Source organism: Anneissia japonica, unplaced genomic scaffold (assembly GCF_011630105.1).
Source record: "Anneissia japonica isolate Jap-2015-1 unplaced genomic scaffold, ASM1163010v1 scaffold287965_len1858130_cov191, whole genome shotgun sequence".
Lineage (NCBI taxonomy): Eukaryota > Metazoa > Echinodermata > Crinoidea > Comatulida > Comatulidae > Anneissia > Anneissia japonica.
The window spans coordinates 61,691-75,898 of NW_022748342.1; the positions used below are offsets into that span (position 1 = coordinate 61,691).

General features: G+C 33.1%; 1 protein-coding gene across 1 annotated transcript in view; it reads left to right on the forward strand.

Annotated features, from left to right (window-relative positions):
- Positions 1–12,556: 12,556 nt before the first annotated feature.
- Positions 12,557–14,208, forward strand: part of LOC117120852 — a 4,522-nt gene continuing 2,870 nt past the window's right edge. The window contains exons 1-2 of the mRNA XM_033265940.1: positions 12,557–12,954; positions 13,627–13,754. Of these exons, the coding sequence (XP_033121831.1) occupies positions 12,792–12,954; positions 13,627–13,754 (291 nt within the window). The 5' untranslated portion in view covers positions 12,557–12,791. The remainder of the gene's footprint in view (positions 12,955–13,626; positions 13,755–14,208) is intronic.

A 14,208-nucleotide genomic window follows, 5' to 3' on the forward strand; every position in this document is an offset into this window, starting at 1 on the left:
CATGATATAGTCACTCGTTTAGACCTAGCCTAGGCTAGACCTCGGCTATGACTACTATATTATTTAAAATATACAATTTTAATTGATGAGATTAATTTTACATGGATATATTATTTCATATCTAAACAATACATTAAGTTTAAATGTAAATACTGTATAATGACATATAATAACAAATAATACACTTTCTCCATCAAAAGGCTTCTTCTATGAATGGAATGACCTGTTCGAAGCACGAACTCCTGTAGACCAAACCCAGTACCGTTATGATTTTTTAATCGTACGGGAAATCCACTCACGATGGCAAGAAATTGTTCCGGGGCCAAAATCGGTCCGCCGGACCGATTTTGGCTTTAAAATTACCTGCCAAATGTAGTCCACATAAGGCAAAATTGGTCCGGCATCTATTTAGTAGATATAACCTGTATTTTTTAGCGTTGTTCATATATTTATTCAAGTGATAGATAAATATTTCATCTCTTATAGTACTTTTTCATTCTTTGTGTATGCAATTGAGTACAGCCACAAAAATTAATATGTTATTTTCACTCTTCGTGCCCTTTAATAGCTATTATAGTAGAGATCAGTGTTCGCACCCAGTTCAAACTCCTTGGTGTAAAAGTTAAAAAAGACGTTAAACGATATGATAATCGTGTTGGTCCGCTTTTATTTTTTTTTTATCTTGTTTTGTTTTGGTTGTGTGCTTGCTTAACGCCGCGACGAAATGCATGAGCAATCATTTCAAAGAAATTATTCACCCCTTTATTTTCATGTAATAGAACAACTATTGTATGACCTAATACCTCACACAATGATATGGAATATTTAAAGCTAATAAATAAGTCTAGTATTTCATTTTAGGCCCAAACCTAGCCAAACAAGGCCGCCGAAAATAATGCGTTGTGTGTCGCCTGGCCTAGGAAATGCATTTTCAAGAGTGCTTGATAAAACACGTCCACAAAAACTTGATAGGAATCATTTGTCACGGCAAAGGATCTTTTTAAGTGTGGGAGAAGCATCAATTACTTCCCTCCACTCCACGGAGAGAAACAATCATACCCCATGATATTTAGCAGCTAAAATCGACCCAATTGACCGACTTTGGCGGTCAAAATCTGTCCGCCGGACATTTTTTGGTCCGGACTAACTTTGGTGTGACAGAACTATACCTCGGGTCGGGTCTTTCCGTCCGTCGGTTGTGATGCCTGAGTTGCAATCTACTGTATGCGAAACATCCCGGCTTCGAGGTATCGGAGAGGAGATTGATTGTTTTTTTTTTTGTTTGTTTGTTTTGTTTTTTTTTCTTTTTCTTTTTGATTCTATATCACATTATATTATTATGTTGAATATTTTTCATTTTCTTCCAGGGTCAATGAAAAAGCAAATATCAGCAGTGATTACGGACAAACGACGAAGAGCAAACATATCTGATGATCATAATTATTATATTTTCATTACAAAGATTTAATGAAAAATAGTTACTAGAAAACTTACTAGAAATATAATACCTGTCTATTATAACGGATAATGCCTCTGGTCTACGCGCATTAATGAAATAGAACGTGTCCGTAGAATACAGTCTGTTATCACCTAATAGGGACAATAAGGCAAGCCCTAACCCAACCAACCAAGGCGCCTAAAACATTTGCATGATGTTCGAAAAGCTAATTTCCAAGATTTAATTAATTTCTGGACTAATACCGTATAATAAGTTGCATAGTTGCATTTTTTTTTTCTTTTTTTACAATTATTATCCCGTATAGTAAATTCTTTGCCATATTACGGTTTGTCTCATGTGTATTGTCATAGGCCTACAGTTAATCAAAAATAATTCATATAGTTTATGACCAATAACTTTAGTCTTTGAATTAACCATTATTTGAAATAAACATAAAAGTTGTGCACCATATTTGTTGTCAAACAATCAAATTGTTTTCAGAAATAAATGTGTAACTACATTGACATTTGAAGCTTATGTTAAAAGAAAGATATATGTAAAAGATCTTTACTTAATGGACCTTTTTGGAGTGTCAATCAAACACAACTAACCAATCACGACAGTCAGCACTTTGTCCCACAGATGCTCGTGTTTACATAACGTTATGCTGTCGTTCTGTCCGACCTTAACAACAACACCCACAAGGCGGTGTTTAGTTGGAAGTTCCATATTAATAGAATAGCAGCCTAATAATATAATTTTAGGTAACTACTTACGTACTTCAGAAAATTCTTAAAAGGAATCGCGCCATCTACGGTAATCATCACCATTGGAAAGAGAAAACAAAACCATGACACCAGAAACAATAATGTTTTATGTAATGTTGATTGTTACTAGGTAATTGTAATGATGTAACAGACTCAGTAGGCCTAATAACATGAGAATATTGTTGTAATGATGTGGTACACAATGTATGCTAGCTGCACTCTGGCTGAATAAAAGTTGTTGCATTTATGATGGACGACAGGCTGCTGGAAGCGATTATCACATGATATCAGAAGTGAGATCAGAAACTAAGAAACCAGTGTCGGATCCAAAGATTTTTTTTCTCTTTTGTGGGAATTTCACCCACCTTTATTTCTTTCTCTTTTTGTTATTTTTTACATTTTTTTTTGTCATCAACGACATAAAAAATATCAAAAATCAAGGAAATTAAAATTAAATTGCACAGGATATGGGGGTCAGTCCACCATGGCTGACTAAATTGTTCAACTTCGGTTTTACCTGCATTATCATTTACGTTAACATTCTAAATTAAATCATTATCTCAAAAACAATTTTTGAAAAAGTGCATCCATTCAGAATTGTGTATACGATTTAGAACACATACAATGTGCAGATCTCCTCATATACATATACATATATGTGTATACATACGCACCTTATTATCATACACACATAAACATTTAATATTTAATTTTTTTTCTTAAATTTATTTATTTATTTTTTTCGAAATAACACCATATAAATTTCTCATATACATTTTAAGGTTAATACATTTACCTACACACATACAGTACTACAAGGTCGGATAATCATGCTGACCAATAATGTTTCTTTATAATGCACCTATTATTATCTGCATACATCTATATAAATACACATATTCAAAAACACTCACATACATACTCATGTACATATACACATACATGCATATATACATACATACATATATATATATATACATACATACATATATACATATACACACACACACACACACACACACACATACATATACCCATACATACATATACACATACACACACATACATAAGTCTATATTTATTTATTTATTTATTTATTTTCTCTTTAATGGTGAGAACACTATATTTATACTTCATAATCATAATAGGCCTAGGACTACATCTCTCATACTGTAATAATTTTTTTTTCAATATATTTAAAACATATACCTTTGGCAGATTCTTTTTATATTCCAAAATTAAAATTCCTTAACAATTAGAGTAGGCCTAACGTTTGAATATCTTGCACGTTATATTTGAATACAATCCATGGATTTATACAAACTGGTTTGTTCAATTCGCTTAATATTTTAATGTAATAAATACAATATGTTGCAATTGAATACAATCTATTTTTAATTCTGGAACCACAGCCTAAAAGAAGTTCTTTAAACAAACTGCTACGGTTATCCATCCTTTTGAATAAAAGATCTATATTTTTCCATAGTATTTTATTACGTTTGCATTAAAAAAACATGTGTTTTTCATCATCAATTTCATCGCAAACGTTACATTTGTTACTACTTTTAAGTTTCCAATTGAATAATTGTAGGTTTGTAGGAACAATTTTGTTTAGTAATTTATAATTTAACTGTGCATATTTTCTGTTTTTTTACTTTTCTTATCCAAACATCACTCCAAATTATTTCTTCGTTGAAAAACGTGTCCCATTTGCGTGTACAATGAGATGGAATTGATTTTTCCTTAATAAAGCTTGCATAAATATATTTTGTTTTAGACTTAACTATATTATTTATTATGTTACATTCGTTCGTAGCCATTTGCTCATCACGGTTATGATTTTTAATTATAACAATCCATTCTTTTGGAATAGCTTCAATTAGTGATGCGTATTCACTGAGCCAATTTCTCTTAATACATAATTTTTTAAGTATTTCTTCTGGTTTCATTAATCGATTATATATAATTATATCATTCATTTTATTAAGTCCTGAGAGAATCCAGTTTTTATAAAATAAAGATTTATTTCCATGCGTAATTATTAACTTATTTCCCCATAAGTTTTGTTTAGCTACTGCTTCGTAAGTGTTAACTATACGACTCTCAATTTTGTTTAATTCAACACAGCCCTTAATGAGGTTAAAATAAAATGGTGGTACGTTGTTAAAGTTAATATGATCTTTTATATTAATGCTTGACATACTAAAAACTAGACGTGCATCTGCAACTTTATTTATATAATATAACGGCAATAATTTCCATCTTACATGTTTTCTACCAAGTAATTTTCTTGCCCAAGTAATTTTAAGGGCTTTTATATGTAATGAGAAATCAGGCATATTTATGCCACCTTCAATTATATTGCCGATTAATGTTTTTCTCTTAATTTTTTCTCTTTTTCCATTCCATATAAACTCGTATGTCATTTTGTTTATTTTGTTGATAATGTCCTCTGGAACGTCAATAATAGATGCATTGTAAGTCAATTTAGACAACGCGAGGCTCTTTAAAATTGTCACCTTTCCAAACAGTGTAAGGTTTCTAGCCTTCCACTTATTTAGTAACATTTCTAAATTAATTAATTTATTTTCCCAATTTAATTTTTCACATTCCTTTTTATTGTATCCCACTTATATTCCCAATATTTTTATTGGTTCATTTACCCAATTTAAATCACATGGTTGTTCTATTCTATTTAAATTCTTACCAATCCATATGGCATTTGTTTTATTTTTATTAAGGGTCATACCGGAAACCTCACAGAGATTACTAACAATGTGTAGCCCATGTTCAATACTATTTTCATTACCAGCAAACAGAATAGTGTCATCTGCCAGTTGTGCAATGCGAACTTCTTCGTTCCCTTTATCCGGATCAGGCACAACTATTGCTTTATAATTCATATCGTTTCTGATATTACACGCCATAATTTCAACAACTAAAATAAACAAAAGCGCCGACAATGGACAGCCTTGCCTTAATCCATTTCTCATCTTAAAACTTTCGGATATCCATCCATTGTTGACAATGACACATTCTGTATTGTTATAAATTGTGTTTACCATTTGCAAAATGAGTCCCCTATATTAATTTTTTTTTAGTTTTAAACATAAAATCGCTACTAACAGAATCAAAAGTTTTCTATCCGGGTTGGGGGGGGGGGGTGGTGTGAAAGTGGAGCCGTTTGAAATAACACTATCCCAGGGGGTCCGGGGAAATTCCCCGAGAATTTTTGTGTTCTAGAGTACTAGACGCATGACCTCTGAGCCGTTTTGGGCGATCAGGAAAGATGTAACGGTGTGGTACACTATGTATACTGCCCTCTGACTGAAAATTTGTTGCATTGATGGACGACCCTGCTGATTAGTTATTACAGTAATGAAATCAAGAATTATATAGGCTTCATCTCAGTTTTATTCGTCTGTGAATGAATATGCATACTGAATTGTTACTCATATATCATTAACAATTCTGGTCAATCTATATTATAGCTCCCTGTGCCAGCTTTCAAAAATCAGACGCAATTCAATAGGCTTACTGTTATCTTCTAGGCCTATTATCTTTTCAGCAAATCTGACTTGCCAAGCAATTTGCATTCATTTACAGAATACAGAACTTTTGGTCAATATTACAAGAAATTAATTGGTTGTTGGTAATTCATTTTTCTAAAAATTAACTAATAGTCCACACAGTATATAATAATATGAAAACACGGCATATAGAAGAACAATAGCAACATAAATAGGCCTATTAACTAAAATATAAAAATTATATTGCAATTTAATAACGGTGCTTAGTTTCAGATGATGTAAGTTTACTACTAGTCCTAAATACAATGTGAACTTTCTCATCTTGTGATTGGTTAGTTGGTTGACTGGTTGGTTCTAGGTTTCTAGCGTGCCGTTGTCAATGCTGGATGAAGGCCTCAGAGCGTGACTTTTCCATTACGATGGGGGTTTCCATTAATTATCTGACCCTCCATCTTGGCCTGCCTCCTAGTGGGTTTCATTGTATGACTAAAGTGCTCAAATATTATCAAGCAATCGACGGATACGGCCTCAGGTTCTTTATCTTTTTGATGATTGTGATAATATCATTAATAGCTTTTTTATAATAAATGTGTTTAATAATGTTCATAACGGTCCTATAATAACCAACAGCCTAGAAAACATACATTTCACATTCTACCATTTTCCACTTCGCCAGAAAACATTTCAATTGATGCAGAAATGCTTCCATTACATCACGCCACACGGGATTCCGTTTTAAATCGTTGCAACATTTCTTTTTATAACATGGAGGAAACGAATTATTTATTTCTTATATTGCTATACTGAGTTACAATGTTCAAACCATATATTAATTATGACTGCTGCGGTTATAAATGAGAGAAAGTAGGATAATTCATGTTCATCCGCGTATTATAATTATATTGTTACCATTCACACAACATGCTGAAGAAGTTTTAGTCAATGCATTAACTTGAGTCATGCACTTTGAACCTTCATTAATTATAGGCCTACATGCAAAGGCAAACATCCAAAACTCTCCTATCTTGTGACTGGCTTACTTGGCTTACGTAATTTGTAATAAATTACAATTCATATACTTTTATTTTCTTTTATGACATATAGGCCTAACCCTCATTTTAAAAGGCTTCACATAGTAGGGAATGGAGGAACCTCTGCTGTTTTTGTGATAGGCTATATACATTGGGAAAATACGATACTCACACGTCTTAAAAGACAGTGAGCGCAAACAGAAGATCGGAAGAAACGAACGATGGACACACGAACTAAGGAAGATGACTATATAAAAGCCAACTAAACACATGTATCGGTTTAGCTGGGTTTTGTTTATCATCTGTCTAAGGCAGCGCTCCGCAAACTCTTTACTTCACGGCCTATTTACGATTCCAGGCACCAAGCCGCGGCCCAGCAGCCCAGCCGCGCCGGGGATCAACATACCAAATCTTGGCAAGAACCGTCTGGAAATTGGAAAAACAAATAACAAAGAGACGTTTTATCATGGAGAAAATAGTTTTTAATAAAACCGCTTCATTGTTACAGTCAATGAGTCGCTTGCACACGCTGCTAAAGTGTCAGATGATGCGTGCTATTTAAGTAGAGCGGTTTTTGTGTCTACTAAGACTAACTAACTAAGACCAATCAACACATAACATTAAACATGTACATATCAAAATTATTATGTTTAATCTTTCCTCGTCGATGCTTACTTTCGTTTACGTATATCCTAACATACATTGACTCTCTATAGGAATGCTATCATTCATGGAAGTTATTCCTATTGCATATATTTCTAATTTATTTAACGAGTAGATAAATAGAAAGTAGATATATCAGCCACTGCCCATGCTTTTATTAAATGATGTTTATTACATGCTATATCAACAATAACACACGTTACCGTGTGTTTAACGTATGTTACTTTTCACAAAGTAGTATTCCTTTCAACTAGGCCTAGTAAGCTATTGCCTGAAATTTTCAATTTAAAATTTAATTAAAAATATCAACTATTTTGTTAACTAAATATAGTCGAGACACAACCTATAATAAATACTTACCAAATTGCTTCACTTTAATGATGGGCGTAGGACCAACATTCGAGGGAAACACAAAGTTGGTAAACACGAGGTTCTGGGTGTCAATTGCTCAATGCCCTCTATATTTCATTAATATGGATTAATATTCCATTACGTAACGTAGGTTAACGTACATTAACTTTCTAATTACAATTTCTAATTAAACATGATCACTTAACACAAATAATGATTTACTGAAGCTGTATCCATGATTATTACTTAACTACCAGTACTTCTCACGTTTAGTTTGGTTCAAATTCTTGTACTGGTGTATGAAGAAAGCAGGTAACGTATGTTACACTGCTTAAAAGCGACAATCAAAATTTCAAGTTTAGGACCATATTTTGCATAGAAGACTATTCTACTTTTCCGAATAAACAATACAGTATTCATAAAATCTTCTACTAAGCAAATATTTGCTATTTCATTAAAGTTTTGCTGCAATAATATATGTTTTTCCTGGCAAATATGATTAGGCCTATGTAACGTAAATTACGTGAATTTGGCGACACGGTTAAACTTTACCATAACCATACTACAAAATTTGGTAAAAATTGACAACCTTCCAACCAGCTAACAAACCGGTAACTATAAGCCCTGTGGTACACAGCATTTTTGGAATGGCAAATTTGCTAAGACGGTATTTTTTATCTGGCAACAGACGAATTTTGCATACTCATATGACTAAAAATATCGTCTTAACTCTGTTGTTAGTTATCAAAACTCCATGAAATTTGATAAACTTTTATAATATATTTTGGCCTTTTGAATTTTTGGACAAATGTACGGTATTATTTATTTAATAAAATAATATTTAATTTGTATATAATAAAATTTTATCACTGAGATAGCAGATAATGATGTCAAAATATTGTATATACATGGAGGCTTCATGATCAAAAGTTCTTGCCAAGATTTGGTATGTTGATCCCCGGCGCGGCTGGGCTGCTGGGCCGCGGCTTGGTGCCTGGAATCGTAAATAGGCCGTGAAGTAAAAAGTTTTCGGAACGCTGGTTTAGGTGATGTAATGCTGGTGAATACACTTCATGATACAAATTGATGTTGCAGTGGCCCTATTTATTGTTTTATATTCGTAATTCCCAGCATTTATTTTGAAAAGAAGCCCCTCCTAAAAAAAAGAAAGAAAAAAAAAAGCCCAGAGCTTCAATTCAAGATTTTACGGTTGCTCTACGCATATAAAATCCCTTTGATTTATATATTAAATTTCATTTGCCCGCTACTTTTCCTTTGGGGCATGCTGTATTTTTATCAATACATTACACGTCTTAATTTTTCACGCTCAATATTTCACATAAGGTAATGTTTATTAGATGAATCACGTGACATTTCAACTAATTGTACTACACAGGTTGAATCGATTGCAACATAATTTTGGGTCAATAAGCAATATACATGTATCATGGCCGGCGGAACCGGGGGGGGGGGGGGGGGGGGCGCGGCCCCCCCCCCCCCCCCCCCCCCGGATACGTCCCTGCCACTATGTGTGAGCGTTTCAGTCAGTTGTATGAGAAAAGGTGTCTAGGGTTTTAAAGGCATGTTATATTATATCAGGTCTCCGTGTTCTAATGGATGTGTACAATCATTAAAAGTTGACTTGCGTAACACAAATTTATTCAACTATAACAAAATCAAACGGATATTTCGATAGCTCCTGCTATCTTTATCAACATTATTAGAAACCTAGGTTAAAAGTCGAGAAAGATCATTTCCCGCCATCTAGAAATAAAAATTTTCCCGGGTTGGTGGGGGGGGGGGGAACCTCTGGATCCCCTTTCCTTCCTTCCTTTCCTTCCTTCCTTTCCTCCGAAACCCCTAGGTTTTTCCAGATCTGCATGATTCATATTCCCATTCATCTTATAAGTGGGCCCCCCACTTTGAAAAACGTTCCGCCGGCCCTGTGTATATACATAAGATTCTAATGCTTATGTACTGTATGTTGCATTACATATTGTTTATACTGACTAATCAATGTATCTTAACCATATATCTTTTACTTAAACACTTTTAAACTTTATTTTATATTAAGTTTATTTAGGCATATTTGTATATTGAACTTTGGAAAAAGAATTTCATATAAAAATTTTGTGTGTCAATAAAGAGAGACTTGAACTTGAATATACTACAACACTTTGAAATAGCAAAGAATGCCTATCTGTCTACAAAATTGTTTAACAGTGAATTTCACTTAAAGTGTATGCCAAAGCACTAATTCCAATTTAACTTTTTTCATAAGTAAATATTTACTCTTATTAACAGGGGCGCAGCCATAGGGGGGTCAAAGGGGGCCCCGACCCATCTGCCCCATCAAAATTTTTAAAAGTATCCCAATTATAGTAGTAAATGAATCGGTAATGTAAAAAAATATAATGTATGAAATGTAAGCCACCCTCTTTCTATTATGATTTACAGAATAACTGTGACCCGTGAATTCTGTTCTTACAGTAATAATTAAAGTTCAAATTACAGTAAAAACATTTTGTTACAATCATAGTAACTCTCTGGTTACGCGTATCGGGGTAGCAAATGGAAACGCTGTAACTTATTACAGTACTGTTTGGTATAAATGATCAGAGAAGAGTTAAAATTTAACCTCCCTATGCGACCAGCTCCCGTAAGCAATCACCTCCCTTAACGTCCACTCTCATATAGTCCCGTTTGTTCTCCCTATCTAATTAGTGCATTTGACCTCCCGTAAGACACTGCACCACCTCCCGATTTTTTTTACTTTGGGATTTTTCTTATGATTTACCTCCCGTAAGCGACCACCTCAAAATTTTGAACTATCTGTTGACAATAGGCCTAAATACAATCATATCTAACAAGTCGAACCGAAAGTTAGACTCTGTCATGGTGCACTGTTTTCGTCAACCTAACATTATAGGCTTAAGCAACATAATGAAAATACATAAAAGCGATAGATAAATAGGGCTACGCTTTCTCTCGTCCAAGAAAATGCTTGCATTAGGCATATAGCAAAGAATACTTTGCTCTGTGTAGTAGGTAACAGAACAACATGCCTGCTTTTAAGACCTATTTAAAAATAGGCCTTCATCGGAGGTTCATGATTATAAAATCATCACCATTTGTTGTTGGAACCAGGAAAGAGTGAAATCTTACGCCAAATTTATTTTCCTATTTACAAATTGCGATCAGGCTGACTTTTTTAAAATTTTTAATAGAAATTAACGTGGTGAATCCTCTCAATTTTATCTTTTATTACGTAAAATAACGCAAATTTTTGGGGCCTCCGATCCGTGGACCCCTGCCGGAGGCCCTTGTCGGCCTCCTGGCCCCAGCCTAGTCGGTCGCTGCGCTCACATCCCCTCAAATTTGTCCTTTGCTGCGTCCCTGATAGAGTAAATTTTATTCTTAAAATACGTTAAAAAGTAAAATCACACTGAATGATAGAGAGAAATTTCACCTTTTTCATTTCAATTTATTTAATAATCCATGAAAGCGCTCTATCTTTTTCACTCTATTGTATTTTAGAGATGGGTTATTATAGCCTATTACTGTTACAGAGTCTACTTATTTTAATTGACTTTAACCTCCTACATTCCGATTTGTATAACTGGATGAAATATTAATGTTTTTGTTTGCGATTTACTTTTAATTGATGAACATTTACAATTGTTGTAGATAAAACGAGGGGGAAATGTATATTATATAATCCGTATCAAGCGTGGATGAGAGTAAGTAAAACGACTACCCACGCGTAAAGTGTAAGTGGGATGCTATCCGGTTCCGTTTTTATTTAGAAAATCTAGAGTATCCTCAATGAACCGTTGAAAGCAATTTGTAGCCGAAAAACATCAAATCAAGTAAAGTTTAAGTGGTCCTATGAACTAGTAAAAAAACAGTTTTCACTGCAGGCGTATGTGTACACTACCTTATTAAATTCTCTTAAAGGTTTACGGCTCACACATGGAATATGAAAACAAGTTAAGAGTCTGTAAATATTATAAGTTCGATTTGTAGAAACCACAATAAACGATTACAGACTAAGCCCCGGGTTTTGATAATATGACCAAAAAGCCTATAGTATAGTTGTAGGCCTACCATTAATTAGGAGACAATAACAGTGTTAAATTATCTTTTTTCACGTAATCATAAGCCTACAACGATTTCTTTAAAATAGTCCAATGCGTTGCATGCGTTTTAATTTCAAGAGTTCCCGCATTTTAATTTGACTGTATTGGCCTGCGTATGTATGGCGTTTCTTGAATTATCGTCATTTCTCGGTTGTCGGTTGTAAACTAAGGTCTATAATTTTTTACGCTTGATTAATAAGTGAAAAAAGAGAACGATAAATGTTAAATATTGTTTGTACTATTCCTATCAAAAGAATATGAGTTTTACTGTTTACCGCCAAATATTCAAAACTTGCAAGAAGTAACTTTAACTTTAAACAAAAGTTAACAGAAATTTCCGCCTGTTATCGAATTGTGTTTATTTTCTCTTAGTGGGTAAATTAAAAAAAAACGCAAATATTAGGTGCTCTTAAAATGCTATTTTATGATTTCCATATGGTCAAACCTGGAAAATGTTCTTGTAGCAGTATTTTTTTTACAACTACAGTCATATACATGTTTTAAAATAACCTAAATTAGATCCATAACGTGTAATGCATTTAGCTTTAATTTTCTCTGAAATGACATCATATATGCATGTTCATACTGAGTATACAAATATTATTGTATGGGAGGCCCTATGGGAAATATGCAAAATATTCACTGACGCTTTTCTCATAATAAGATATCACAATAGTGTATACAATTGTCTGTCAGAATAATATCCTAATAAAACCTTAATCATGAGATGACTTCAAGCTGGAGAGTGTCCTTATCCTAAATTCTCTTTTCGAGATTAATATGTAAATGACTCGCCGTATATATAAGGCCTTCTGATAGTTACAGACGAGACAACAGTTGGAAGAAGAGGTACTAGATAAAAGTCGACCATAATGCGGACAGCGGCACGTGCAACGGTCATTCTTTTCCTTTTAGTTAACTTTTTTAATACAGCAAAACCCTATCGTTGTATAGATCTCTGCAGAGCCAAGTACAAACAAATGAAATGGAATAAGCTTTCTAATTGCGTTCATAATTTATGTGCGTACAAGAAAAGTAAGTGTTTTCTTTTTACATTTGTTCTAAAGGAACTATTTCTGGAATTCATTAGATTAAAAACTAAAACGACAATAAATACAGAAGCAAAGTATAAGCTGATGATTATGCATAATTTATAAAACACATGAATTTGTAAATGTCAGTAAACTTAAGCATTATTCTAGTGTGAACATTCACTACGGTATCTTAACATACAAATTCTGTCAAACACCAATAAAATGTATAGCCTCGGCAATAGTTCTCGTCTCGGTGATAATGTTTATTAAAGTAATCGAGAAAGTAAACTCCAGCCAACTAAAAGTGATATTTATTTAAAAAGAAAAGAGCGAATAGCTCAGTTAATATTTGGTTTACCCGACATATTATTGACGACAATTTTAATTCTGTCTAAAAAGATATAGAATGCTGATAGGAAGGACATTTTCAGGTTCCAATGTTCATATAAAATTAGAATCAATTACTTATCTGTTGTGAGGATTGTTAAAACAATACTGTACAATGAATGATCCAATAGCACAGTGGCGCTTCTAAGATCTGTGGAGAATTTTATAAATAATTACTGTAGTGTTAAATTCAGACTTTATTCTACATCGGTCTACCTGACTTGTTGCAGTCAGTGTTACATGAATCAACGAGGAATCGGTTATTTAATAATTTCTATATTTTTAGGAGGTTTTCAGTCACCAAGTGACCGGTTAATTACTGATTCAACGATGCAGTCAAATCCTGATAACAATTGCATCTTAGATACCATGTGGAACGATCTTTCTAAAAGTTCTCAAGAATTTATACTTAAGGTGAGCATGAGCAAATTTGTTCAACTATTATTATTTGTTCTAACATACATACTAATGCGTCTAAAGTATCAAGGAATTAACCTCATAATATCTACATTGTCTCTTTACGTTTCTATTTATTACTTTGCTACTTTATTCAATTCATGCTCTATGTATACTTTCACACCATTTATCTTAAAATTGGTATTATTATTATTATTATTATTATTATTATCATTATTATTGTTATTAAACTTGGAGAACGTAATCGTATGATTGCTAAAATTTGTATTATATACAGTAACATAATACAGGCAAATATTTAATGTTTGTGTAATATGTAAAATGCTTGTATAACAAAAGGAAATGTATACTTCATTTTCCTTAATATATCTGGGCAGGCATAGACCTACATATAAAATATATGCATATATTCATTTATTTTAATGTATTTTACCAGGAGCGATAAATCCCC